Source organism: Malassezia pachydermatis, assembly GCF_001278385.1.
Source record: "Malassezia pachydermatis strain CBS 1879 chromosome Unknown scaffold11, whole genome shotgun sequence".
Taxonomy (NCBI): Eukaryota; Fungi; Basidiomycota; class Malasseziomycetes; order Malasseziales; family Malasseziaceae; genus Malassezia; species Malassezia pachydermatis.
In genome coordinates this window covers 103393-128938 of record NW_017253148.1, presented here as the reverse complement: position 1 = coordinate 128938, position 25546 = coordinate 103393, and the positions used below count along the sequence as shown (strand labels likewise).

The following is a 25546-nucleotide window of genomic DNA, read 5'->3' as shown; positions in this document are numbered from 1 at the left end:
ACGCGGCCTCCGCACGCCTCTCTCTCGGTGCACCATGACGACGAAACACATCCTCGTGGTCGGTGCAGGCGCTGTGGGGTGCTTCTATGCGAGCAAATTGGATCGAACACATGCCAAGGTTGGCTTGGTATGCCGCTCCAACTACCAGGCTGTGCATGATGAGGGTGTGAACTTGGAGACGCACAGTTTCGGCAACTACCATTTCCAGCCGGACTTTGTGTTCCCCTCCACGGAGGCGGCAAAGGACACGACGTGGGACTACGTGGTGGTAGCGACCAAGGCATTGTCTATGGACTCAAATGTGGCGAAGTTCATTGCGCCAGTGGTGCAGCCATCCACGACCATTGTCTTGATTCAAAATGGCGTGGAAATTGAGGCGCCGTACCGTACCTACTTCCCACGCACTCCAATTGTGAGCGCAGTGACAGTGGCAAGCTTGGCCCTCACGCAGCCTTCTTGTGTGGTGCAGTACCGCTGGACACGTATCAGTTTGGGGCCCTACACCGATTTGCAGGGGAGCACCGATACACCAGAGAAGCATGAACTTTACACGCGCGCCCGGGCAGGCGTGCAGGACTTGGTCGATCTATTCACGCGCGGCGGGATCCGCGATGCCGAGGCGTACGATGCGCTGGGCCTGCAAATGGTCCGCTGGCACAAACTGTGCATCAATGCCTCGATGAACGTGTCGGGTGTCCTGGCTGGCAACCGTGGGAATGCGGACATGGTACAGGACCCGCGTCTGCGTGCGCACATTGAGGCATGCATGCACGAAGTCCTTGATGCCGCGCCCAAGATCTTTGGACAGCCCCTGCCGGACAAGTTTGCGACTCCTGAGGCGATTCTACGCAGCACCGAGCGCAACGTTGGTAGTCGCTCGAGCATGGTCCAGGATTGGGAGGCAGGACGTGCGTTGGAATTGGATGCTATCATCGGCAATGCTATCCGGATTGGCGAGAAGCATGGCGCCTCGATGCCACGTCTGCAGAGTATGTACGCCCTACTGCGCAGTGCGCAGGAGCAACGTGAGAAGCACACGTAGCCTTGCTCTACATAGACACCATGTTACTTCTTCTTGCCCTTGAGCTTCTCAATGGCTGCCTTCTTGGCAGCAGCCTCTTCTTTTTGCTTCTGCTTGAAGGCCAAGTCCTGCATGGTAAGCACATAGAGTACGTACGTCTTCGTCGAGATCCTTCTGCGACTTCTTCGGCTGCTTCAGCGGCTTCAATTTACCTCCCTGACGACCCGACATGATACTTGGGTCAGTGCGCGTGACACACGTACTATCCGCCTCCGAACAACGGTGTGGTGGCAAGCGACAGACGGTGCGGCCCCATGTGGATGACTAAAGATGCCCAGAAAGTCCTCTCGTGCAACGGATCTGCCTGGACATCACTGGGAAGGTACTGCCATGCACGTACCCTAATAAAAACGGAGCCGGGGCCAACCTCGGCCCCGTAGCCCTGCTGCCATGAGTTCGTGTGCGTACGCCAGCGGACGACCTCGTCGCCATGCGACTCGGATGGAGCTCGAACCTGAAGAGGACGAGGAGCCTACCCGCCCTGCCAAGCGTTCGCGGACATCTCGTACCTTGCACCGCAAGACAGATCACTCAATCATCGAGCGCCGCCGCCGTGAGAAGATCAATGATCGGCTCGTTTGTCTGCAAAACACAGTGCCGGCCTGCCGCGAAAAGGCACGCGAGTACCTACAGAAGAAGAATGCCGCAGCGCCTATGGGGGAGTCCGAAATGAGTGAACGGATTGCGTCCGATATGGTCCTGGAAAAGCTGTGTATTATCTCTCATACGGTCGATTATGTGATGGAGCTTCGTGCGAAGCTCAAAGCGTACGAGGCGCAGTGTAGCTGTGATCCCAAGCTGCCCATCACCGCTGAGCGTGATGACGATGCGCATTGCCTCGCCGTGCATCCAGACAAGGCGCAGTGTGCGCGTGGTAGCCCCGGCACAAGTGAGAGTTCTGAAGTGAAGTCGGAGGAAACAGCCGAAACGTCGCCAGAGCTTGGCAAGCAAGAACTGTGTCATGACGACGAGTGCGAAGGAGGTGCGATGCCCCGTGCGTCGACACCGACAAAGGAGGAGAGTAAGGCGGGTGGCCCGATGCATGCACATCCCCACCACCACCATCACCATCATGATATGTGGTGCCGTTCTTGGCGGCCATGGATACCCTGGCATGCACGTGCGTGTCATATGCATATGTACTACGAGCCACCTATGTACGCAGCGCCAGCGCCAGCGCCGCCACTTCCGCCGCCGCTCACGTCGCATGGCTCCCCGCCTTCCTGCATGCCACGCGAGGCTACACCATGGTGCGGGACACCAAGCCGCCCTCCTGCCTCATGGGAGGGACCTGCTCTTGGCGCGCAGGAAAAGGCGCATGCTTACACTGCCATGGGCCGGCATGGATACCATCGACATGCACACCACCACCACCACCACAGTCACCACCATGCCAGGTCCCTTTCACAACAGGATTTGCATCTCAAGGGCAAGCCATGAACACAAAGGTGGGGGCAGACGCGTGGCGAATGTACAGAGGCACTAATATAATAATAATACTACGTAGGTTGATAATGAAGGACGTGTGAATGTGGAGGTGCAAGCGAAGAACAGGTCGTTCGCGTGGGTGCGAGGGTTGGCTTTACGCCGCCTGAGACGAAGGGGGAGGCAGCATGGCATGGCCTCGAGTTGCTGACCTCGTGCGTGGAGCGAGGTTGTGTGCACGTACGTACGCAACCACATCCAAGCCATACTATGTCACGACGCCGATCTACTATGTGAATGCAGAGCCGCACATTGGCCATCTACATTCGAGCATTATGGCGGATGTCTTGCGTCGATATGCCAAGCTTCGGTACGATGGATGGTCTCCCCTAGGCCCGCGCGGCGAAGGGACTATCGAGCCACGCCTGACGACCGGCACAGATGAGCATGGTATGAAGATCCAGCGTGTAGCCGAGGCGCAAAACATCGAGCCACGCGCTCTATGTGACCGTGTGAGCGAGCGGTTTCGTGTACGTACGCATATGCTTACCTTAGGCACTGAACCAAGCTGGGCGCATTGAATGCACTCGGTTTATCCGTACGACCGACGCGGATCATACCCAGGCCGTCCAGCATTTCTGGGTACGTATACGTCTACTTATGCTAGTCTATTCTACAAGAACGCGGCTATTTATACCAAGGACATCATGAAGGATGGTATGCTGTATCTGATGAGGCGTTCTACCCTGCATCGCAAGTGCGTGAAGTCTTGAGTGACTCGGAGACGTACTATGAGTCCATCGAGTCTGGACAGCGTGTCGAGTGGATGACGGAAGTGAACTACAAATTCCGGCTCTCGGCATTCCAGCAGCCGCTCCTGGCCTGGCTCGAAGCGAATCCAGAGGCGATTCAGCCTGCGTCGATGTACGAGCACATTCTAGCGGAAGTCCGTGCGGGTCTGAGTGACTTGTCCGTGTCGCGGCCACGCAGCCGATTGCATTGGGGAATTCCTGTACCGAACGACGACGCGCATACGATGTATGTGTGGGTCGATGCGCTCGTCAACTATATCACGGCGCTAGGCTATCCATCCACGCCGTACGGCTGGCCGGCCGACGTGCATGTCGTCGGCAAAGACATTGTGCGATTCCACACGATCTACTGGCCTGCGCTTCTTATGGCAGTGGGCCTGCCGGTGCCCCGTACCATTGTCGCGCATTCGCACTGGACAGTGAACAAGATGAAGATGTCCAAGTCGAAAGGCAACTCTGTGAATCCGTTTGAGGCTATCGACAAGTATGGCATCGATACAATCCGGTACTATCTCATGCGCATCGGAGGCAACATCGGGACGGATGCGGACTATGCGCCAGCGCTTCTGGAGGAGCACAAGCGCAAGTTTTTGCAGGGTCAGCTGGGCAATCTCTTGTCCAGGGTCATGGCGCCGAAAATCCAAACGCGACTTGCAAGCGAAGGCGCGATGCTCCCGCAGCCTGCATGGACTGACGACGATCGCACGTTGGTGGACGCGCTGCAAGCGCTGCCCGACGTTTTCGATACGCATAAGCGGCAATGGGAATTGTCTAAGGCGGTCAATGCCGCGTTCTATGTGATTGGGCTGGCGAACGAACATGTGCAACATACGGCCCCGTGGGCTGCGACGACATCCACGGAAGCTGTGCACCGATGTGTGTTCCTCGCAATGGAAGTATTGCGTGTGTGTGGATGCCTGTTGGAGCCCGTGATGCCCGAGGCGATGAAGACACTGCTGGATGTCCTTCAAGTACCAGAGACGCAGCGGACATGGTCTTCGCTGTCAACGCTGCAAGCTCAGGTACCGCTCCGGCGTGCGACAGAGAAGATCGCACCGCTGTTTCCCCGTAGCTCGGCATAAAAGAGACGTCGTTAGCAAATAACACAACCCTGTGCGCCAGATGGCTTTTTCTCGCCGCTCATGCACACGTACAAGCGGCCTGTGTTGGCATAGAGTTCACAGATATCGCCTCGTCGACCATGTGCAGTCATCCAGGCCGGCAGGTCTGGGTCGACCACAAACTTGGCGGTGCCATGCCGCTTGCTCTGGTGCGAGTCCAAGCGTTGGCAATGCGAGGCCGCGTTGGGCGACATGTGGAAGGTGCCCGTCTCAACATGCCACTGAATTACGCCATTGAAGGAGTGTGGGAGAATCACCGTGACGTTGCCAGTTTGTGTATGCGCCTTGATGTGCAGCGGTCGACGGCCCACGTACGCAGGCACGTGCAGGCATACGGAATTGCGCGACGAGCGTCCTTCGATCAAGACGGTATTGTTGCGGACCGTCTTGAGGAGCTGCAAATGGTTCACCGGCTCCGGTGGTGGCATGGTCTTGAGAGCTTGGGTCGCCGATTGGCCCTGGCCATGTAGCACATGCACGGTGGCATTGATAGGGCTGGACTTGGTCAGGAACACAGCTGAAGAAGCATTCTCAGCCATATCCTTGTGGCTCGGCATATCGTACAGAGGGGGCCGCATATCCGGGACACTAGCACCGATCGCATAGCGGCCTTTGATCGAAGCGCTGGGCCAGTCAATGCGCAAGTGACGCACGGGCGTATCAGACTCCTGCTTCGCTATCTCGCGCGACTCGGCTTCCTCTAGCTCCGGTGGCACACCATCATCATCAATGTCCGTGATCTGGAAACTCGCTCGGTGCTCGGTAGACATCGTGCTCGAGATGACCGCAGGAGAACAAGACGCCTTGGCGGTGCCTGCGCACGCCCAGGCCACCGACGGTCCTATGCGCACGTAAGTTTATATGTGGCCAATAATATGGAGACACGCCAACTCAGGGAAAAGGCCACGGTCACCCTGACATCATCGTCTTGCTCGAGATGCCCACTGCCCCTCCGCCGTTGGCCGTCAGTGCCTGGGGCGGTACAGCGGCGCTGCCGTCCCTCGACCCAGCGTCGCTGTACGCCATAGCCCTTGTGCAGCTGGCGGACGTACCAGAGGCCCACACTGCTGCGCCATCGTCCTGGTTCCATACCGATGCCGTGCCATCGCTGTACACCATCCAGTCCGGCGGCGCTGGCGATGAGAAGGCGCCACAGCAAGTCGCAGATACACTCGCATCCACCCCTGTGGAGATTCGCACGTACTTGCGCGAACATACTTCCCTCGATCGAGAGCTGCTTCGTGATGCACAGAGCGCAGCGCAAGCGCAGGCGATTCATGCCCTCCTGGACGACGTCCTAAGTGACTTGGTCCTGCATACCATGTTTAGCTTGCCACCCAACTTCCAAAAGGTCACATGTCCAGCGATTGTACGTACACGCTCACGATGGCCCTCGTCTTTGCCACGGCGTCTCCGTGCGGCTGTACAAGCCCGGCTTGAGAGTCCGCACATTCGTTTGTGGGGCGCTGGCGGCTCCTGGGAGCGCGAAGAAATGCTGGAAGCCCAGCGCTGGAACATGTCGGCAGGCTTGCCGCAAGCACGCGATCCCGTCTCACACTTGCCGCGCACGGGATTTGCAGCGAACCCGAGCCTCGCCTCCGACGTCCGTGAGCAGTGGGAACGTTCGCGGTTGGCGTCGCGAGCTCGTGGCGTTTGCCATGCCGTGTGTGTATACTTGGATCAAGACTATATTGCGCATACGTCGACGCCGTCGTCTGTCGATGCACGTCTGTACTCGCTCCTGGCGCCTTTACTGTATGCGACATGGCCCATTGATGTGCTCCCTGCGCTGCTCCGCGAAGAGTTTCCTTCGTTGGTCGCACATACGGAGCGTATGCACGCGCTGTTATGGGGTAAAGAGCAGCGTACGTGGGCCTTCCGCAGCGACGTGGATATCCAGCCGCCGGCGTGGACTTGGCCGACATGGTCGTCGTTGCGGGAGAGTCTCACCCCCTCGTGGTTGACCCGATCCACGCCGTCATCTGAGGCGACAGACGCGAAACCCCTGGCTCCTACCCTGCGGTATGGTCGGTGGTTGTGGCTCGCTACGGCATTGATCGGCCCGATCGTCTACGTCCTAGCCTCGGGCCTCGTCGTGATTGAGTATGAAGATATGGACGAAGACGACGACGAGGAAATCGACGACGAGGAAATCGACGACGAGGAGATCGAGGAGGAGGAGATCAAGGAGGAAGAGGACATCGATGACGACGAAGAGATGGCAGATATCGCCGAGGAACTGGGCACAGTCGATCCTGAGGAATTCCTAGATGACGAGGAATAGGCATGTCTATAGCATATCATTCTACTGTTTCTGTTTTTTCTTGGCTGGTTCATCATTCGTATGCTTCTTGCGCTTCTTCTCGGCTTTGTCGGTATCCTTCGAAGACTTGCTGCTCTTCTTTTTGCTATGCGATGCCGTGGTGTCAGCCTCGTCCACAGCCATAGCTTGAGAGGAGGAGGAGGAGGAAGAGGATGGGCGAATCGAGCCTGTAGGACGGAAGGAACCTTTCAAACGATCCCATGGCTGGGTATGTTTCGGAGGCGGCGCCGTGGAGATCTCTGTGCGACGCTTGGATGGCGGGGCCTGCCGTGCCAAAAATAGCCGGCGAGTAATGGGCATCATAGAGAGCGATCCATCGTCTTGTGGTACCAGTGCCGTGATCCCAATCATTTCCGAGGCGACACCAGCACTCTTCGATGTGCTCAGGAACGAGGGATCCAAAAAAACGCCGCCGGGTGACGGCCCAGCCATATCAATCAGCTGCGACGAACCAGAAGCCGCACGTTCGGACGTGGTCTGTGCTGCGACATGAACATCGTACATAGCATCGTCGGAGACCGTAATAGAGGCCAGGGTACCAGGCGCTTCTTGCTCTAGCATGCTCAGCGGCATAGTCACACCGTCCAGCTGTTGGGTATCGATGCCATCCGGCAGACGGATGACCCACAATTCTTTTCCATCCATCGGCAAGTCATGTACAAGGTGTGCCATCGAGTACCCGGCAGGCGGCTCAAAGCCCCCTGTCGGGGTATCGTTGGAGCGGCCCATCACGTTGGTCGTCGTGGCGTGCGTTCGATCGTACCGCGCCCACGACAAATTGAGCGAGCGCTTGCTTTTTTTTAGGGACAAAAAGTGCATTTAGTCAGCCGCCAGGGCACGCACGACCACCGGCTTCTACGAACGCGTGCTCCACACTTGACCACTTGACCCCGCACGGCAAGGCCCCTGGAAGCCGGCTTCGATCAAGGGTTCTTTATGTTCGCCAAGAGCAAGATTGTCACAGCGGTGGTGGCTCTGGTGGCCGTGCACCTGCTCGTCCATGCCCTCCGACGACAGAGCCGGCCCAAGGTAGTCCGACCGGCCGACGAACGTGTCGTGATTCTCGGCGCTTCGACACTGGATGGCCTGGGCGCCAATTTCCTCCAGCAATACCTGGAACGAGGCACACGCCGTATTATGATTGTGGGCCGCCGTCAAGAGGCCTTGGAAGAGGTTCGTAGGGCCATGCTGGAGGCGACCAAGGGAAAGCGAGCGCCAGATGCCGAAGTTCTTGTCGTGGCTGCGCAGCTCACACAATCGCGCGACGTGATCGCCCTGCGTGAGAAGATCATGCGCGTGTGGGGCGGTTTGGATACGCTGCACGTTGTGTTTGGCGTCACATCGATCCTGCCGATCCTGGGCCTGGCGAATGTCGATCCATGCGACGTGAACGCAAATGGCTCGGCGACGAACGCCTTGCATCCCACACAAGAAGGCCTGGACAGTATCGGTGCGACAGTCGACCAAAGCAACGAGGGCAACCTGAAAGGCACGGCCATTGTCCTGGCAGCGCTGATCCCCGTCCTGCAAACCACGTCGAAGCACCCTGCCGTGATTGCTATCGGCTCTGTGGCAGGCCTGATTCCTGCGCCGACACGGGCTGTGTACTGCGCGACCAAGTCGTCGCAGCACTTCCTCGTGCGTTCGATGGACTTGGAGTGTGAGTCGCAGGCTGGCACGATCGTGCCAGGCACCAACCAGCGCCGTGCGCGTGTGCGTTTCCTCCTAGTGGCTCCAGGCCCCATCCGCAATTCGTTCGTGGCGAAGTATGCGGTGGATGCGAACACGGGTCCGCGTGATAACCGTGATAAGGCTTTGGAGGTGTCGTATGTGGTGCGCAAGACGTTGAGCCGTGTCGATGCGTGCCAATGGGGCATGATGGTACTGCCCCACTATGTGTTTGTGGCCTCGCTGCTGGCGCAGCTGGATACTACGTACGTGGAAAAGAGAAGCTAACAGGAAGTCGCGCACTCACTGGGCGAGCTGCCCATCGATTGTACCATTATTAATTCAGGGTATACACAGGATATGGTAGATGGACTAAGAGAGTCCCATGGACGAAGACGACGATGAGGAGGGAGACGACCAAGCGTCGTGCTGCTCTGTTGGCAGTGGATGGAAGAGCGATGTGCATGCGGAAGGATCGAGGGTAGGATGATGATGCGAGGAGACGTGGGCGTGTAAGCGCTGCTCAAATTGATGCATGGGGAGACCGGAGAACGACGCAGTAAAGCGTGTTGGAGAGGAAGTACGTGCAGGCGAGGGAGGGACACCAGCCGGCCCCGTCGTCGTATCCAACGGCGGCTCTGCATGGAAGAACGTGGGAGGTGGATGTACCAGGCCAAGACTGTGGGCATACTCCATCGACTCGGTCTCAGCGGCAGAGTAATACGGGTTGCTGCGCAGTGGCACAGCGAGGTCCGGCATCGTAGCAGGAGGGCCACGGCCTGGGTAGAAGGGAGGCTCGACCATGTACGAAGAAGCATACTCGTCGCTATCCCGTGGTAGAGCCACTGTGGGTATGGACGAGTCTTGGCACCGCCGCACACGGTTGTCGTACATAGGCGATTGCGTGCGTCGCCGACCTCGCTGCTGGTTAGGAACAGTGGCCACGATCGTACATACCATCGGTAGAGCATGCAAAGGCCATGCACAGCGGTCATCTCGCTGACAAGGCGATGAGTCGCCCGCAGGACTCAACGTTCGCTTCTTGCCAGCCGGAATCCAGGGAGCTGTTGGTAGCATAGGGCGTGGCTCAAGCACCCACAGAGGACCTTCCACGAGCGAACGTCACGATCCGGCCGCGCTGATCGGTGTCTGGCCCTGGAAGTGACTAAGCCCACGTGAGGAAGCCCAACTTCGACCCTGATTGGCGCCACTCCACCCTGCGCTGAGAGGCAGTGGTCTGCCAAAAAAATACTAAGTCGTGACTGCCCAATAAGACCCATGGATCCCTCAGTTATGGCGCGAGGTAAAACGATGCAAGGCTACGAGCACCGCCATCATGGTAGGGCAGAGGCCACGTCGCTAAGCAAGCAAGACATAGATCACCACCCACGTAGCAGCATACCATCTCGAGAACGTTAGGCTACCATGCCACATCTATCTACGAGAACCGAGAAGCGACGCTCCTCCTCTACGCAAAGTCAGGCACACAGAACTTGCCAGGGCCGTACGGCTATGTAGTGTGAGTATTCCATGCCCTCCCAACATTAATGACATACCTCCTCTGTGAGTGTGCGCTTCTCTTTGTCCGGCGCCGAGGTCAGGCGACCGTTCTGCGGGCCGGGCTTCACCTTCTCGCCACGCGCCAGGCCCTCCAGGACCTTGACAATCGACTCAGGCGTGAGGTCCTCCTGCTCGGTTAGTAGGGCTTTTCCATCCAGTACATACGTAATAGTCGTCGTTGATCTGGACCATGGGCGCGTTCGCACACGCACCCAGGCACTCGACCTCGATCACAGTGAACTTCTTATCCTTGGTAGTGTGGCCGGCCTTCACGCCCAGGTGCTTTTCCACGGCCTCAAGCACGGCCTGCGAGCCGCAACCGCCGAGCATGCAGGGCGTCGTAGTGCACACTTGCACAAAGAACTTGCCGACAGGGTCGCTTCCGAGTTAGTCAAGACAAGACGTACCGGTTGTACATGGTGTAGAACGTAGCCACTTCGTACACACGCATCGCGGGCATCTCCAACAAGTCTGCGATATAGTTCATCGCATTGAGGGGCAGCCAGTTGTCATTCTGCTTCTGAGCCAGGTGAAGCAGGGGGATCACAGCCGCCTTCTTGTATTGAGGTGGGTACCTAGCAATGATCTCCTTGGCCATCGTCATAAACTCCTCGTTGAAACTGAAGGGAATCGAGGCGTTGTTGTCTGGTGTGTCGCGGTGCACAAAAAGTGCATCCGAGCGAGTCTGCGCCGTGCTCATGAGCGTACGCACAGGCATTGCCTGCGTACGCGCAAGAGACATCGCAGGCACGCGGCGCGAGAGGAGCGTGCGGGCAGTCTGTCGCAGAGCCATGGCCGCCATGCTTTGGTAAATGCTCACAAGTGGTTGGTTCGACAGAGGCGGACCGGGGCCGCTACGATGTGGATCACGTGATACTGTGGAAGAGCCTGGGTGGGTAGGTAGGTGGGCGCGCGCGCAGGCCACGCCCCTCGCTACGGTCGGCCGCTGGACCTCCACCCACCATGAGCGGAGATGGACACGGTGTGCCCTGTATGCAGACAGGCAGGTACCGTACAGTGGATCGCTGAGGCGCATGCGTATGTGTGTGGCGCATGTGCGGCCATTGTAGATGAGGCTACGCTTGATGCACCTGATTCCACAGTACCTACATCCCCCTCCTCAGTGTGGACATCGGCCGCGCAACAGCGATGGCCACATGCGTACGATCGCGACGCAGCTCGTGTCGTGCGAGATCAGCGCCACCGTGCGCAGATTCAGGCAAGGCTTCAAAGCGCTGCCATCCGTCTAGGGTATGCGTATGCAGCCTCTTCCGCCATGGCGCTCTTCACTACGGCGCACAACCAGCAGCTCGCAGATCGGCCGTCGATGCCACGCTGGGGAACAGCAGCGATGGCCTTGGCTGCTGCGATTCTCTATGCTGTGCTGCGTCGAGATGATCGCATGGTCGACGTAGCGACCATTGCCATCGCGACGGATGTGCCGTACACGGCGGTGGTGCGTGCGTGTCAATCGTTGCGTGCGTTCTCGCAAGTGCCCACAGTCCACGTCCAAGATCCAGCGCTGTATATACCCATTTTTGTCTCGTACCTGGCATCGATTGAGCCGCCTACGTCGCTTGCGCAGCCACTGGGTCTTCACGTCGCGCGCCTGCCTTCGTGGACAGATGTGCAGACCATCGCGACACAGTTGGCGCATGTATGTTTGTCGTACGAGACGCCGTCCCATTGGGATGCGCCCTCGCTGGCCTATGCGATGGTGATCCACGCCGTCGAAGGGGCAAGTCGGCGTGCGGTCCGCGTACGACCTCTCGCTGCGATGCTGCCGCTCGCCACGGAGCGTCCGGCGCCGCATGGTTGGTGGGTCAGCGCTGTTGCGCAAGGGTCTGTTTCTACGGTGTTGGTACGCTATGCGGAATTGGAGCGATGCCTGGCGCGCCAAGTCGAAGCGTTGCCGTGGGTCGCCCACCGTCCGAAGCTCAAGCGAGAGCGTGATCGTGATCGGGCCCGAGCGCGTGGCACGTCCGACGGCGCACGGCGTGTATCGCGGGCGGATGTAGCGATGTACATGCGCGACGCCCTGTTGTGGGCCGAGCAGCATATCGCCTCGAATCACGGTGTGTCATGGATGCAGGCGTTTGGTGTGCAGCGACGTGGAACGCCACGAACGTATACTACGACGTCCATGGCCGATCGATTAAACTTGCATGGTGCTGCGATTGAGGCGATGAGCGACGAGGATGTGGATGCGCGTCTCTTTGAGGACGACGAAATGAATATGTACCTACGTACGCCCGCGGAGCAGGCGCTCTGGCTGCAATGGCATGCCGATGTCCCAACCTCTGTACCAGCGCCACCGACCACGCCGCCGTCGAAACGCCAGCGTATTCGGACCGAGGCGGCGCATCTGACCACACCCTTGGACCTCGCGGCGCAGCAGTCGTACGACACGGAATGGGAGGGGGTCGAGCCTTAGCCCCCTGCCACTTCCTGGCGCTGGACGCCCATCCGCTGCGACGGTGCGCCATCCAGATGGTCGTACCAGTCGCGTGTAAGGCCAGCTTGCGCCCGATCTGCGACATTGAACGGCCCTTTCAAGCGCCCGACGAAATGCTGCTGCACGGCCGACCTAAATACCTCCACAGGCACACGCGGCGGCGACAGCGTCTCGCACAAGAAGGTGAGCCATCGATGACCGGCTGCGACATGTGTAATTTCATCGAGGTGGATGATGCGAAGGGACTGGCGTTAGTTCGTAGAGACGTACCTCCACGGAGCGTGCATCGCCGGCCGCCTCGAATTTGCGGATGGTGGCAGGGTTCACGTCAAGACCACGTGCCTCATGAACCAAATGCACAATGGCTAAAGTGTGAGGCCTGGGTATACGTACACAAACGTGCGAGCAGGTCCTGAGACGTTTCCACGGCCGATTCCCATAGGCCATGGTGCACGGGCAACGCGCCGAAATAGCTGCCCATTTCGATAAGCCGCTTTTGCAGGAGCGTAAAGTGCTTGGCCTCGTCGTACGCAACGCGACAAAAGTCTGCATAGTACGCTCGAGGTAAGGGGCTGGCTGGAGTACGCTCGGTCGCTGTCTGGGCAAGTTGGGCACTGAGATGCGGGCCACGGGCAATGATGCTGCGTCAGGTTAGGACCCCCGTACGTACTCCCAAGCCAAGTCAATCGCCCATTGCTCAATGTTCGCGAGGGCGTGAAGGAGCGCGATGCGGCTTTTTTCCGTGCCGCCACGACCGCGTCGCGGCTCGCGGCCAGGCTCGACGCGGTCCTCGTCAGACATGCGGGGCGGCCACGCTGGCGGCTGCTCGTCCGTAGGTATGCTCCATGCGCCTGTATCGTCCCACGCGCCGCCGCCAATGGGCATGGTATCGTCGCGCTGGAAGGCCTCGTAGGCCATGCGCGTGTAGGCCACTTTGTGCAGGGGCGAGGGCGTTTGGAGGATCAGGACGGCCCAGGCCACGAGCGTCGTAGGCACGGTGGACGGCGGAGGCACCGACGCAGGATCAAACGACGAGGCGTCTCCCAAAGCCGCCAGCGTTAACGGAGGAGTCGAGACGGTGGTGCTAGGAGGGAGGCGGGCATAGTCTGCGTAAGTCTGTTCGGTACGTACCTTCGGGGACTGCCACGCACGAGTGCAGCTGCCACACCGAGGTGCCATCGCGCTGCACGTCGGACGTAGGCGGCTCCATCAGCACGGTGCCGTCAGGACGCCGATCCACCGCGTACACACACGTACGCATGCCTGTCGAAGATTCGCCCGTGCTTAGTTTAAAGTCATATTGCTGCTGTGAGTAGAGGCAATACGTACGTGCCATCTGCGTAAGGAGACGCCTGTGATACATACGGACTGCGTCAGGCAGGCCATAAGTACGTACCATACGACGACGAAATCTTCCACGTCATCCGGCGCCGGCTGGAGGTGGCCCTTTTCCAACGGCGCGCCCAAGTGGGGGCAGGTGGCTTCCATGCAGTAGTACGTCGGCGACGTCGTAGACGAGGCGGAGGCGACAGCGAAGAGCACTGCGTGTGTGAGAAGAGATGGCGTACGTACATAGCGCATGTAGATCGCCTGTCTCTGTATGCCGCAAGGTAATCCGATGCCGCGCTGCCTCTTGCAGCTCGGCCTGCGTACCGATCCGCACACGTACGCGCGACATCCGTGCGGGGGATCTCTCCGGAGCTCTTCGCAGACGAAGCGAGAGAGGGTCACGTGGCACAGCGTGTTGGTTCGACCCTAGCCACCATGATGGGCAAATTGATGCACTACGCAGCGGATGCCATCCTCGTATCGACCATCCTCGCGGGTGTGAAGCAGTCGTCGGGCATGTCCATTGATACGACGCACATTACCGAGCCCAACATCCGAAACGCGCTGCACTACTACCTCTCGGCAGGCGAATTTGTGTTCAGCTCAGCTCGCTCCTTTGCGCAGGGCAGCTCGTACTTCCGCCCCGCTGGGCCTGTCAACCCGATGAATGTGTTTAGCAGCGACTCGATGACGTCGAACATGCGCCAGTACTCGCACCATTAAAAGGGAGAGAGATAGAGCTGCCTCTTCGGGCTGGAGGGGCTCGCCTACCGATCGCCTCTGTCCGCCTCCCTCCTCATCCCCCTGGCCGCCATGGAACTCGTGTCGGCACCGTCTATACATGATATACATTCCTACATATTCGCACTATGCATCCATATTTTTTGCTTAAACAGAAACATGGTAGGCCGCATGGCGAGATCTGGGACGTTCCCCGCGCCGCCGCCGCCGGCCTCACAGGTGGCAGGCACTCTGGGCCAAAAGCGGCCCTTTTCACAACGACACAGCGGCGGCTGCAGGTCCCTCCACATGACTCCCATCATGGAGGCCACCGAGAGCGCGGCGCCAAGCACGTCGTCACGGCCTCCGTGGGCGCTGGTATACCCAGCGCAGCTGGGCTTGGCATCCACGCGGATTTGGGTCCTGCCTCACCCACGGTCCGGCGCACCCGCCTACTTCGCCCTCTCTGACCAGGATTCGACTATGTACGAACTTTTAAGCACGCGGCCGGACAAGGCGGTCAGTCGCAGCTGGTTCCTTGCGCCCTCGTCCTCCGCTCATACCCCTACCGATGCTGATCACGGTTACATTGTGGAAGACGGTGCATGGCGTATCTTTAGTCCTATCGACCCAGCATTTGTATTGCTAGGCATCCTTGCATCGACGAACGATGAGCGACGCATGCGGCCGCTGGACGATTGGGCCGAGGCTGCGACCGAGTTTCACGTACGTCGGCGCGCGCAGGCCATGGCAGCACAGCAAAACAACGAAGAGCGGCACACATCCTGGCCGGACCTCCCGTTGTTTGTCGCACTGCCTAGCATGCATACGCACCTGGAGCGCCTCTGTACGACGCAAGCCGAGCCCAACACGACCGATGGGCACGTCTACCGGTTGGACTGGTCCAAGATGCAGGCGTGGCTGAATACCAAGGTGGAGCGGCTCTGCACACAGGCGACAGAGGCATTGGAGCCCCATATCGCACGCTCACTCCCAGCGTTCCCACGAGACGAAGACATAGCTCAAGCACGTCGTGCCGTGGCGCGTGCCTGGGTGGATGCCTACCTACCGCCTGCGGTTGAAGAGCGTTGGCACGCGACGTTCACATAGGTTCGTATGCACATATCCACAATACATCTACAAGGTGACATATACAACAAAAATGCGTAGGCGACGTATGGCTGCGTGGCCCCGCCATACATGCTAGGTATCGTACAGGACAAGCCTGTTAGGACGGCATGGGGGCCGGCAAGTCCGTGGATGTCGTGGGGGCTGCCGTGCTGCCTCCCAATGCCCAATCCCACTCCATATTGGCGCGCTCCAGCGTCGGCATTTCCACGTCAGATGCCTCCGACGGCGGAAGGGACAGGCGGTGGCCACTGGAGGATGTGGGGCTAGCCGGCTCCCCGTGCCACGTCCACTCGCTGCGTTCCAGCTCGATGTAGGGCGCCAAGCCGAACTTGGAGCCGGAGTACTGCGAAGGCACCGAGGCTAGGACCCTGGGCCATCTTTCTAGCGCTGTTGGGTCGTCCAAGTCCGAGATCGTTGACGACATGGAGCCATCGCTGAGCCGTCGTCGTTCATTTTCGATGTGGGCAACAAACGGCAAATCCTTCAAGTTGAGGGTGAGGTCTGGTGCCGTATTTTTAGGTGGGGACTTGGACGTTTTCGTTGGCGGGTCGCCCTCGCCCTGCTGATCAATGCGTAATCGCGATAGCTTGAACGAGCTATTTTTAACAAGTCCAAAAGCGTCGTAGGCCTGTGGCGTTTTTGCGATGAGGTCTGTGTCCTGGCCCAGCAGGCACGTATCGTCCAGCTGTGTCGATTCCAGTCGCTTTCGGGCTTCGCGCAGTTGTGCCATTATCTCTTCATCGTCATCGTCGCTGCTCTGTGTACTGCTGGCATATGCGGGGTTGCTATACGATGACGGGGCATAGTGCGTATTCCAAAGCCTTACGGTGCCCGAGGAATCATCGCTTGCTTGGTGCTTGAATCCTGGCTTGCTCTCGTTCATGAGAGGGGGCGATAGGTGCATGCGCCGCGCCGCCTTGGGGACGATTGTGGGGCTAGCTGACCTGGTGGGCGTCCACCGAACCTGCAACCACATACAATTGGTGTCAGTGCCCAATTGGGCCTTGCGCTCGGTCTCTAGCCAGCCGTACGCGTTGCGGTGTGGATCCACGTGAGACACACGATCGGTTCGGCCGACGACGTCGACGGGCCCCGTCTGACGAGCGCCAATGAGGGAGGCGCTATTTCCCAGACGCTGCTGCTGCCGTGCTAGGTTTCTCTCGCCGCTTTTGCCTACTGAGGGAGGACTATGGCGTCGTCGATGCTATTTGCTCGCACTTTGCCGCGTGCGCTTGCACCGGTGCCGATCATGCCGTCTATGCGTACCTTTTCCATCCTGAGCGTGCGTGCGCGTGCGCATCCTGTGGAGCCAGAGGGCACCACGGGCCCGCTCCATGTGTCGCCAGTGCACGACACGCTGAATGTGCACCGTGACCATTTGCAGCAGCGCCCGCGCTCGCCCGCGGTGCGCCCGCCGAAGATGGAGCCTGACTACAATGTGGGCCCGAGTGCGCTGGAGAAGGCCGGCCACCTCTTCCTGTTTTCCGAGATGGTGCGTGGTCTTTGGGTCACGCTGGAAAACTTTTTCCGTCCGCCATACACGATCCAGTACCCCTTCGAAAAGGGCCCGCTGAGCCCGCGCTTCCGTGGTGAGCATGCGCTGCGTCGCTACCCGACGGGCGAGGAGCGCTGCATTGCGTGCAAGCTGTGTGAGGCGATCTGCCCTGCGCTTGCAATTACGATTGAGAGTGAGCCGCGTGCGGACGGCTCGCGCCGTACGACCCGCTACGATATCGACATGACCAAGTGCATCTACTGTGGTATGTGCCAGGAGGCGTGCCCTGTGGATGCGATCGTCGAGACCCAGACGCTCGAGTTTGCTACGGAGACGCGTGAAGAGCTTTTCTACAACAAGGAAAAGCTCCTTGCGAATGGCGACCGTGCCGAAATGGAGATTGCCTCCAACATCTATGCTGACCACCTGACTCGCTAGGTAGTGCACTAGCTAGCTATATAACCATATGCCCCCTCCTTACATCCACGCGTAGCCATCGAGCTCGTCTTCGTCGAGTACGTCAATGTCCTGCTGCGCTGCCTCGTAGCTGGCATAGGACGGCGCATGCTCGTCGTCGAACGGCAGGAGATCCGCATCGTGCTCGTCGTCCTCGTCCTCGGCCACCGCGGCGCCGCCCATCCCTGGCAGCGCCAGTTTCGGCACGTCGCCCAGGGCGCTAATATCACGAACGCAGCGTGGATCCAAATCGATCGCTGTGGCGAGATGATGCGCGATTTCCGTATGGAAGGCATGAGGCAGCTGCGCCTCTTCACGCACCTCGGAGATCGACGCATCGCGCTCGTCCGGTGTGGCCGCAGACGTAGCAAAGCGGCCGCCGCCGAGACGCATGTACGAGCGTGCGAGCATGAGATGCACGCGTGGCTCCGCGGGGGCCAATGCACAGACGCGCAGCAGCTCGCTATGGGCAGCCTGACGGCGCTGCGTCTCTTCACGCAGCGGCAAGGGCGTGCCTAGCTGCTTGGCCTCGCGCACCGTCTTGAGCAAGAGCTGGGCCTTTTTCAGGCGTGTCATCGCAGCTTTGGGCTGCATGGCAATCGCACGTTGGTACACGGCCAAGGCGCCATCGATGTCGCCTGTCTGCTCGAGCGACCATCCCAGCAAGTCCAGCAGGACGGCATTGCTGCGGTTGATGAGAAAGGCCTGTGCATACGCCTCACAAGCGCGGGCTGCATGGCCCTGGCGCAGGTACACTTGGCCCAAGCCGGCCAGCGCGTTCCAGTGCCGCCGATCACAGCGACGTGCACACCGGAAGAGACGCACGGCGCGCGCTGGCTGCTCGAGCTCCAGTGCCTCGTAGCCGGCTAGCGTGTACGCATACGCACACTCCGGCGCGACCAATGTCGCCTGGCGGAAGCATTGATAGGCCGCGTCATGCTGATGCTGGAGCGACCACGTATTGCCTGCCGCCATGTGTGTCACAGCTGCGCGTGGATCCATCGCGACCAAGTCCTGGGCGAGCGCCGACAAGGCGACTTCGCGATGGAGTTGGAAGAGCACGAGCGAGTATATGTCCATATGCATCATCAAGTAGGGCTCCTGCTCTCGCGCACGCGCAAAGTGCGCTTCCGCCTCGGCGTACTCTGTGACGTCGTGCAAGGCGCGGCCTAGCAGGCAGTCCACGGCCGCGCATCGAAACGCCCGACGGTGCGGCCGATCACGCTGGGCAGGGCCACACAGTTTCTCAATGGCCGCTTGGCCGTCGTACATACGCACGAGACGGTACGCTTCGCCCAGCTCGGCCACCCATACACGCACGTCGTCCAGGGGCGTGCGTGGCGTATCTGCCCGCGTGGGTGCAGGTCGCGTCGTTGTGGTCGTGGGCGTCGTTCGAGGTCGCGCCGGGGCCGACGTGGTGGTGGCCGCGGTGGCCGCGGCACCCTTTGTGCGGCTCTCGGGCTTAGCCAAGGCTGGCCGTGCGAGGCGCGAGGCTGGTGGGGCATGCGACGTGGCGCCACGGCGTGCCTCGCTGGGCTTCGCGGCATTGGTATCGTCTTTGGACGGCACACGAGTGACATTGGTCCGCGCCGTCGCCAGCGTGCGCGAGGTCGGCATCGGGGGGACGGGCGGCACGCTGGTATCGCGGGGCGGCGGGGGGACCGTCCGGGCCATGCCGGACCGCAGCGCAGCGGCGCGAGGCGTGACGCGACGCACTGGCTTGGCGGCGGCCGCGGAGGTCTCTGGCTCGGCTTTGCTCCGTTTGGCCGAGGCGTCGCTGGCCGACGGCATCGATACGTTCGCATCCATCATCGTAGGAGGCGCCATAGCTGAGGTAAGTAGCGTAGTCGACGTACCCATATCGCACAGCGCCGTCCATGCACTCCAATTCCACGGGTCTTTCTCGCGTGCGTCGCGAAAATGCGTCGCGGCGTCCGAGTACCGACCTTGCTTCATCGCCATGCGGCCCAGCTGTGTATACACTTGGCTCTCGTACATGGCGCGCTCGGGCAGCACAGGCGTGGCCGTGGCCCGTTTGCGTTTCGTGCCGTGCTCGACTGTGAACGACAGGGCTTCTTGCGCTTCCTTGAAGCGGCCCAGCGCCATGCACGCAGAGGCGTACACACGCGCCGAGCCCATATCGCTGAAGGTGGCGCGGGGGCCATGCTGCAGCACATGAATAGCAGCGAGAGCGCAGGACCGCGATGGTTTCAGGGCTTGGTAGCCATTTGTGCGCGTGTCGCCAAACGACGAGGGCGCAAACGGGAAGAGCAACGAAGCGCCGCCCATCAGATAACACAGGGCCAGCACACGCCGCGCATCGACGGACATCTCGTCCAGCGCTACAGCGAGCGTCGCGTAGAGCGTCGCTGAGGCCACATCAGGGGCAAGTGAGGCGGATGTGGACGCCGCCGACGCAGACGGAGGACTCGTCGCGGCGCGTGCATCGTCAGGAATATGGAAATACGACTCGGCCAGGGCGACAAGCACGGCGATCCGACGTGCCTCTGCCTCCTCCGTATGACTCGGCGCGCTAGCCCTCGAGGTACCTGTGCTCCCGTCTGCACGCACAGGACGCCGCACGGGCGCGGCAGCCGCCCTCATCGTCGTGTTGGAACGACGTGTTGTGAGCGTGTCCATCACGTGCCCAAGGGTGAGGCAGGCGTCTGTTCGTCAGACACGAGCGAGCGAGCGAGCGCGCGCTGGGCCGCCACGCTCTTCGCGTGTGGAGTCCTTCTTCCTGTGGGTGGCGTACGAAGCGTGGGGTCGGGACGATGAGCGCGGCTGTGGATCCCAAGATTGATCGGCGCATGAAGCGCGTGCGCCACATTGTGTTTGTGCTCTCCGGCAAAGGCGGCGTGGGCAAATCCTCCGTGGCGGCACAGCTGGCTTTGTCACTGTCGTATGCGCATTTGTCGGAGGCGCCTGACTCACGTCGGTTGCGTGTCGGCCTCCTGGATGCGGATCTCACGGGGCCTTCCATCCCGCGTATGCTGGGCTTGGATGGGCATGCTGTGCATCAAAGTACCGATGGCTGGGTGCCTGTGTACACTGACGCCTCGCAGTGTCTTGCTGTGATGAGTGTCGGTTTTTTACTACGATCGAAGAACGATTCCGTGGTATGGCGTGGGCCTAAGAAGCAAGGTATGCTGCGCCAGTTCCTTGGCGACGTTCGTTGGGGCGATCTCGACTACCTCTTGATCGATACGCCGCCTGGCACGACCGACGAACACATCTCGTTGATGGAAGCGTTGCATGCGTACCATCCGGTGTCTGTGCTTGTCACGACGCCGCAGGCCGTGGCCTTGTCGGACAACATGCGCTCGCTGGACTTTACACGCAAGGTGTCTTTGCCTGTGATCGGCCTGATTGAGAATCTCAGTGGCTACGTATGCCCTCATTGCGACGAATGTACCAACGTGTGGGGCAAAGGCGGCGGCGAATCCCTGGCGGAGCGCGAAGGCATCACGTTCCTGGGCCGCGTCCCGATCGATCCATCGCTCGTGCGTGTGCTGGACGACGCACGGGAAGAGGCAGAGCAGGCGCCCACGTCTGACGATCACGCTCTGACGTACGCTACGATTCGGCGGTACCGCCAAAGCCCTACGTTTGCCATTTTCCAGCGCATTACTGAACAGGTCCGCGCCTATACCCAGGCCCTGCCTACCAATGAAACGTAGATCTCTAGAAATGATGCTACGTCATGATTACACACGCGCACCATCGAAGATGGCACTGATCGAGTTCCACACGACGCTCGGCGACTGCGTAGCATCGACCGGCGACCAGATGCCATGCTTCTTGTAGTACTCCGTCACGGCAGTAGTCTGCTTGTGGTACGACACCAGACGCTTCTTGAGCGCCTCCTCGTTGTCATCCGAGCGCTGGACCAGCGCCTCACCGGTAATGTCGTCGGTCATCGGCTTCTTCGGCGGGTTGAACAGCTTGTGGTAGCTGCGGCCACTGCCAGGGTGCACCAGACGGCCGGTAATGCGGGCAATCAGCAGCTGGTCAGGAATCTGCAGCTCAATCACATGGTCAAGCTTCTGCTTGCGCTCGTCCAGCATCTGGTCGAGCTTCTCAGCCTGCGGCGTCGTACGCGGGAAACCGTCCAGAATGAAGCCCTTCTTGCAGGCCGTGTTGGTCTCCAGCTGGTCCTTGATCATGCCCACCATGATCTCGTCGCTGACTAGGCCACCCTGGTCCATGATCTTCTTCGCAGCCTTACCAAGGTCGGTACCCTGCGACACCTGCTGGCGCAGCAGGTCACCGGTGGCCAGGTGGCAGACCAGGTTGTTGAACTTGTCCAGAATCTTGGGCGCCTGCGTACCCTTACCAGCGCCAGGGGGGCCAATCAGCACCATGCGCACACCATCCTGGGTGGTCGACTGCTTGCCCTCAAGCACAGCAATCTTCTCGTTCAGCTCCTTCACAAGCGACTTGAGGTAGCTCAGTTCCGAAGTAGCCGGGTTCGTCGACATAGCAAAGACGTGGGGGGAAGGGGAAGAGAGGTGTGTTTGTTCGAGCCTCTGCGCCCTGCACGCTCGGCGCCGCCAGGCCACGGCCATGCTGACTCAGCATGACGTCCCACGCCGCGCACGACCCTCTGCAGGAGCGACGCGTCGAAGGCCTCACACCGTATGGGTGTATGGCAAGTACACCGCCATCGAGCTTCCCTTCCGGTGATGAGGCCATTTTGCTGGAAGCGTTAGAGCGTGCAGAGACTCACCATGGGGAAGCAGCCTCCCCGACGGACTTTTCCGTCTATGTCGATCCTCCGCCTCCCTCTGCCGTGCCACTCTCCTCGTCGCCCCCTGCCCAGTCGGTTCCGGATCGTACGCCTGCGCCGGACGACAAGTACTTGGACGGCCATGCCTACCGTGCTATCTCTTTTGGCGACTGGGGTACGTACATGCGCCACAAGCGAGCCAAGTTGCATGTACAAGAGCAGGCGATCCTCGAGGAGGAGGCAGGCACTTGTCTGTCTCAAGCCCTGCGTGGTTGTGTCATTTACATCAACGGACGCACTGAGCCACCCTATGCGGAACTACGTCGATTGATTGTCTTGCATGGCGGCACGCTCATGGCCTACTTGGACCAAAAGAAACCTTGTACACATATCGTGGCGAGTGCCCTTACGCCTAAAAAGTGCGTGGAATTCCAGGCCTACCGCGTCGTCCTCCCAGCGTGGATCGTCGATAGTTGTGCCGCAGGTCGAGCGCAAGATTGGACCAAGTACCGTATACCCGGCCACCAACGCCCTGGACTATGGTCCTTGTGGGGTGACCAGGCCACGACGTCCTCGGCCCAGAAGGCCGAGGCCTCCCCGCCAGGGGACCAGGCTGTGCCTACGGCCACGGCCTCCCGTAAGAATGTGGATGTCCATGCACCCCACGCAGAGGAGGACGTGGCACCTCCTCCCGAGGCGGCTCACGCCGCCGACGCTGCGCCAGGCGTCCCTACGAAAGAGGACGAGGACGAGGACGAGGAAGACGAAGCGCTTTCTATGCCTGCGTATGCCAGTCAACCCCATCAACGTGCTGCGCAACTACTGAGCTCTGCCTCCTGGCGGGCACAACATACGGCTGCCAGCCGCGACTTTCTGGCCGGGTACTATGCACACAGTCGCCTGCACCACCTAAGTACCTGGAAAGCCAGTCTGCAAGATCTTGTTACGCAAGCGATGCAGGATAGTGGGGCGCATGATATCCCAGCTACAGCGCCTCGGCCTCGCCTCCTCATGCATGTGGACTTTGACAGTTTTTTTGTGAGTGTAGGTCTTCGTGACGAGCCTGCGCTGCAATCCAAGCCTGTGGCCGTATGTCATGCGTCCCACCATGGGGTGGTATCCAGCACGTCTGAAGTGGCATCCTGCAATTACCATGCACGTGCGCATGGGCTGAGAAATGGCATGAGCCTGCGGCAGGCTAAGCATCTCTGTCCTTCCATTGTGACGATTCCGTATACGTTTGATGCGTACTATGCTGTGTCTTTGCAATTCTACACAATCCTCCTACAGGTGGCCGAGGTCGTGCAAGTCGTCAGCATTGACGAGGCGTTGCTGGATGTTACCTCGATCGTTGCTTCGTTGACGGAGGCGCATCAGCAAGGCACGCGCGTGTTTGACGCACACCCTACGCTGTGCATATTGGAAGAGGCGTTTCATGCATCGACGCAACCGCCCGCGATCGCCTTGGGCGACGCCTTGCGTGCGCTCCTTCGGCAGGCCACACGCTGTGAAGCGAGTGTCGGTATAGGTGCGAACATTTTGCAGGCGCGTCTGGCGACACGGCGTGCCAAGCCCCAAGGGACGTTTCACTTGACGGCCGCGAACGTCGCCTCGTTTATGCATGCACTGGATGTGCGTGATGTATGGGGCGTGGGCCAAAGTCTGGCTTCGCGCTTTGCTGCGTGGCTCGGTACGACGCATATCGGGACCATTCTCGCACGTACTACGGAAGAGGCCTTTGTCACACAGTGGGGCCCGAAGCAAGGACGTACTCTCTGGCGTCAGTTTCATGGGCTCGATACCGATGTGCTGCAAGGACTTCGACCTCGGCAAAGTGTCGGAACGCATGTAAGCTGGGGTGTACGTTTGCAAGACGAGGCGGAATTGCGGCAGTTTGTGCAAGGTCTGTGTGACGAAGTGATGCAGCGCTTGCAACGAACGCAGCGCATGGCGACGCACGTGTCTATTTCTGTCATGCAAAAAGATCCATCGGAGACGGAGGCGTCCAAGTTCTTGGGTCACGGGCTGTGCCTTACGCACCACCGCTCTATGCCTCGTACGATCGACCACGTCGCGAGTCTCTTCCAAGCAGTGTGGCTCTTGTGGCGCAAATTGGACCTGGCACCGAACGAGGTGCGGGGCTTTTCCATCCACCTGTCCAAGTTGGTGGAGCCGCCGCGGGGCACGTCCGACTTGCGCGCTTGGGTCACCAAGGCCTCGGCGTCCGTCCCGGCGCCGCTGCCTAGGGCCACTCTCGTGGACACGGAGGCAGCGTGTCACGAGGAGGAGGTGGGCATGAGCTCGACGCCGTCCTCTGACTCGATGCTCTTCCACGTCCCTTCGCAACTGGAATGGAGCGTCGTAGCGCACCTGCCTACGCCGATGCGTGAGCGTATTGAAGCGGTCGTGGCGGAGCGCCAAACGCCCTCGACACCGCGCAAGCGATCGACGCCCAGCCGATCTCCCTCGGTCACGCCCCATCGGCGACGAAGTCCAAGTGAGAGCCCGTCCAAACAAACGCGCCTGGGCGCCTACTTTGCCTCACCGACGCGCCGTCGTGGGAAGACCGAGGTGGATGTGCGTACGTTGGGCTGGGACCCTGACGTGTTTGCTTCGCTGCCCCCCGATATCCAGGCGGATGTGCTTGCAGAGGCCCAGCGATCCCCACGACGTCGGGCGGCTGCGCCGCCCCGTCGTGCTGTAACCATGACCAAAGCGGCGGCCCGTCGGCAAGCGGCGCTCTCGGCGTTGCAGCATGAGGCCAGGATACGGGCCGAGGCAGGCGCAGATCGCGAGACGGATCCCATTTTGTGGGCGGCAGCGCGTGCGCGTGAGGACGAAGCGCAGGGGCTGGCGCCCACTGGCTCGCTCCTTCATGTGGCGCCCAGGGAGGGTCGCGATGCGCTGGCACACCGAACGCTCGACGATCTGCGAGCGCAGCTGCGGCAGTGGTACACGCAGCATGCGACGCAAGCGCCACGGTACGGCGATGTGGCGTACATACACGCGACGCTGGTCTCGTGTGTGGAGCGTGGGCAGCTGGACAAGGTGCGTGGTGCGCTCCTGTACTGGCGTTTTCTCTTGCTCTCGGCGCGCCCCACGTCTCTGGCCCACGAAGCGCAGGCCTGGCTCGATGCGTACGAATCGGTCGCTGCGTCTCTGCATGCGCTGGTCGATGCGACATGGCATGCGTCTTTGGCCGACTAGCTGCGTACGCACGTACGTACTACATAGAAGAGGG

At 60.2% G+C, this 25546-nt stretch overlaps 20 protein-coding genes across 20 annotated transcripts; 11 read left to right on the top strand and 9 right to left on the bottom strand.

Annotated features, from left to right (window-relative positions):
- Nucleotides 1–34: 34 nt before the first annotated feature.
- Malapachy_2805 (2-dehydropantoate 2-reductase) lies at nt 35–1042 on the top strand (the record flags this gene model as incomplete). The annotated part of the gene is made up of 1 exon (XM_018137291.1): nt 35–1042. One exon carries the CDS (start codon nt 35–37, stop codon nt 1040–1042), a length of 1008 nt encoding a protein of 335 aa, XP_017990149.1.
- A 23-nt stretch (nt 1043–1065) lies between these two features.
- On the bottom strand, nt 1066–1337 carry Malapachy_2853 (hypothetical protein; the record flags this gene model as incomplete). Its single annotated transcript, XM_018137339.1, has 3 exons — nt 1066–1149; nt 1178–1256; nt 1285–1337. The coding sequence occupies 3 exons, from the start codon at nt 1335–1337 to the stop codon at nt 1066–1068; spliced, it is 216 nt and encodes a 71-aa protein (XP_017990208.1).
- A 185-nt stretch (nt 1338–1522) lies between these two features.
- Nucleotides 1523–2521, top strand: Malapachy_2869 (helix-loop-helix dna-binding domain-containing protein; the record flags this gene model as incomplete). Its single annotated transcript, XM_018137355.1, has 1 exon — nt 1523–2521. One exon carries the CDS (start codon nt 1523–1525, stop codon nt 2519–2521), a length of 999 nt encoding a protein of 332 aa, XP_017990156.1.
- A 173-nt stretch (nt 2522–2694) lies between these two features.
- Malapachy_2808 (methionyl-trna synthetase) lies at nt 2695–4400 on the top strand (the record flags this gene model as incomplete). Its single annotated transcript, XM_018137294.1, has 3 exons — nt 2695–3036; nt 3062–3148; nt 3174–4400. The coding sequence occupies 3 exons, from the start codon at nt 2695–2697 to the stop codon at nt 4398–4400; spliced, it is 1656 nt and encodes a 551-aa protein (XP_017990224.1).
- An 11-nt stretch (nt 4401–4411) lies between these two features.
- On the bottom strand, nt 4412–5209 carry Malapachy_2845 (hypothetical protein; the record flags this gene model as incomplete). Its single annotated transcript, XM_018137331.1, has 1 exon — nt 4412–5209. One exon carries the CDS (start codon nt 5207–5209, stop codon nt 4412–4414), a length of 798 nt encoding a protein of 265 aa, XP_017990190.1.
- Nucleotides 5210–5376: 167 nt separating this feature from the next.
- Malapachy_2863 (hypothetical protein) lies at nt 5377–6723 on the top strand (the record flags this gene model as incomplete). The annotated part of the gene is made up of 1 exon (XM_018137349.1): nt 5377–6723. The coding sequence occupies one exon, from the start codon at nt 5377–5379 to the stop codon at nt 6721–6723; it is 1347 nt and encodes a 448-aa protein (XP_017990197.1).
- Nucleotides 6724–6744: 21 nt separating this feature from the next.
- Nucleotides 6745–7491, bottom strand: Malapachy_2848 (hypothetical protein; the record flags this gene model as incomplete). The annotated part of the gene is made up of 1 exon (XM_018137334.1): nt 6745–7491. The coding sequence occupies one exon, from the start codon at nt 7489–7491 to the stop codon at nt 6745–6747; it is 747 nt and encodes a 248-aa protein (XP_017990183.1).
- A 207-nt stretch (nt 7492–7698) lies between these two features.
- Malapachy_2867 (nadp-dependent l-serine l-allo-threonine dehydrogenase) lies at nt 7699–8771 on the top strand (the record flags this gene model as incomplete). Its single annotated transcript, XM_018137353.1, has 2 exons — nt 7699–8696; nt 8726–8771. 2 exons carry the CDS (start codon nt 7699–7701, stop codon nt 8769–8771), a joined length of 1044 nt encoding a protein of 347 aa, XP_017990199.1.
- Nucleotides 8772–8802: 31 nt separating this feature from the next.
- On the bottom strand, nt 8803–9507 carry Malapachy_2849 (hypothetical protein; the record flags this gene model as incomplete). The annotated part of the gene is made up of 2 exons (XM_018137335.1): nt 8803–9351; nt 9388–9507. 2 exons carry the CDS (start codon nt 9505–9507, stop codon nt 8803–8805), a joined length of 669 nt encoding a protein of 222 aa, XP_017990174.1.
- A 391-nt stretch (nt 9508–9898) lies between these two features.
- On the bottom strand, nt 9899–10783 carry Malapachy_2787 (nadh dehydrogenase flavoprotein 2; the record flags this gene model as incomplete). Its single annotated transcript, XM_018137273.1, has 4 exons — nt 9899–9940; nt 9987–10118; nt 10156–10369; nt 10398–10783. The coding sequence occupies 4 exons, from the start codon at nt 10781–10783 to the stop codon at nt 9899–9901; spliced, it is 774 nt and encodes a 257-aa protein (XP_017990130.1).
- Nucleotides 10784–11024: 241 nt separating this feature from the next.
- Nucleotides 11025–12424, top strand: Malapachy_2862 (hypothetical protein; the record flags this gene model as incomplete). Its single annotated transcript, XM_018137348.1, has 2 exons — nt 11025–11028; nt 11061–12424. 2 exons carry the CDS (start codon nt 11025–11027, stop codon nt 12422–12424), a joined length of 1368 nt encoding a protein of 455 aa, XP_017990198.1.
- Nucleotides 12421–14123, bottom strand: Malapachy_2802 (hypothetical protein; the record flags this gene model as incomplete). The annotated part of the gene is made up of 7 exons (XM_018137288.1): nt 12421–12690; nt 12716–12810; nt 12839–13086; nt 13116–13551; nt 13577–13797; nt 13842–13986; nt 14018–14123. The coding sequence occupies 7 exons, from the start codon at nt 14121–14123 to the stop codon at nt 12421–12423; spliced, it is 1521 nt and encodes a 506-aa protein (XP_017990152.1).
- Nucleotides 14124–14209: 86 nt separating this feature from the next.
- Nucleotides 14210–14497, top strand: Malapachy_2877 (hypothetical protein; the record flags this gene model as incomplete). Its single annotated transcript, XM_018137363.1, has 1 exon — nt 14210–14497. One exon carries the CDS (start codon nt 14210–14212, stop codon nt 14495–14497), a length of 288 nt encoding a protein of 95 aa, XP_017990193.1.
- A 318-nt stretch (nt 14498–14815) lies between these two features.
- Nucleotides 14816–15604, top strand: Malapachy_2872 (hypothetical protein; the record flags this gene model as incomplete). The annotated part of the gene is made up of 1 exon (XM_018137358.1): nt 14816–15604. The coding sequence occupies one exon, from the start codon at nt 14816–14818 to the stop codon at nt 15602–15604; it is 789 nt and encodes a 262-aa protein (XP_017990164.1).
- Nucleotides 15605–15722: 118 nt separating this feature from the next.
- Malapachy_2844 (hypothetical protein) lies at nt 15723–16529 on the bottom strand (the record flags this gene model as incomplete). Its single annotated transcript, XM_018137330.1, has 1 exon — nt 15723–16529. The coding sequence occupies one exon, from the start codon at nt 16527–16529 to the stop codon at nt 15723–15725; it is 807 nt and encodes a 268-aa protein (XP_017990185.1).
- A 285-nt stretch (nt 16530–16814) lies between these two features.
- Nucleotides 16815–17558, top strand: Malapachy_2804 (nadh-quinone oxidoreductase; the record flags this gene model as incomplete). Its single annotated transcript, XM_018137290.1, has 1 exon — nt 16815–17558. The coding sequence occupies one exon, from the start codon at nt 16815–16817 to the stop codon at nt 17556–17558; it is 744 nt and encodes a 247-aa protein (XP_017990150.1).
- A 39-nt stretch (nt 17559–17597) lies between these two features.
- Malapachy_2827 (protein bima) lies at nt 17598–20216 on the bottom strand (the record flags this gene model as incomplete). The annotated part of the gene is made up of 2 exons (XM_018137313.1): nt 17598–19405; nt 19433–20216. 2 exons carry the CDS (start codon nt 20214–20216, stop codon nt 17598–17600), a joined length of 2592 nt encoding a protein of 863 aa, XP_017990147.1.
- Nucleotides 20217–20350: 134 nt separating this feature from the next.
- On the top strand, nt 20351–21256 carry Malapachy_2810 (mrp-like protein; the record flags this gene model as incomplete). Its single annotated transcript, XM_018137296.1, has 1 exon — nt 20351–21256. One exon carries the CDS (start codon nt 20351–20353, stop codon nt 21254–21256), a length of 906 nt encoding a protein of 301 aa, XP_017990221.1.
- A 27-nt stretch (nt 21257–21283) lies between these two features.
- On the bottom strand, nt 21284–22057 carry Malapachy_2781 (adenylate kinase; the record flags this gene model as incomplete). The annotated part of the gene is made up of 1 exon (XM_018137267.1): nt 21284–22057. The coding sequence occupies one exon, from the start codon at nt 22055–22057 to the stop codon at nt 21284–21286; it is 774 nt and encodes a 257-aa protein (XP_017990139.1).
- Nucleotides 22058–22155: 98 nt separating this feature from the next.
- Malapachy_2854 (dna repair protein) lies at nt 22156–25512 on the top strand (the record flags this gene model as incomplete). Its single annotated transcript, XM_018137340.1, has 1 exon — nt 22156–25512. The coding sequence occupies one exon, from the start codon at nt 22156–22158 to the stop codon at nt 25510–25512; it is 3357 nt and encodes a 1118-aa protein (XP_017990186.1).
- Nucleotides 25513–25546: the final 34 nt, after the last annotated feature.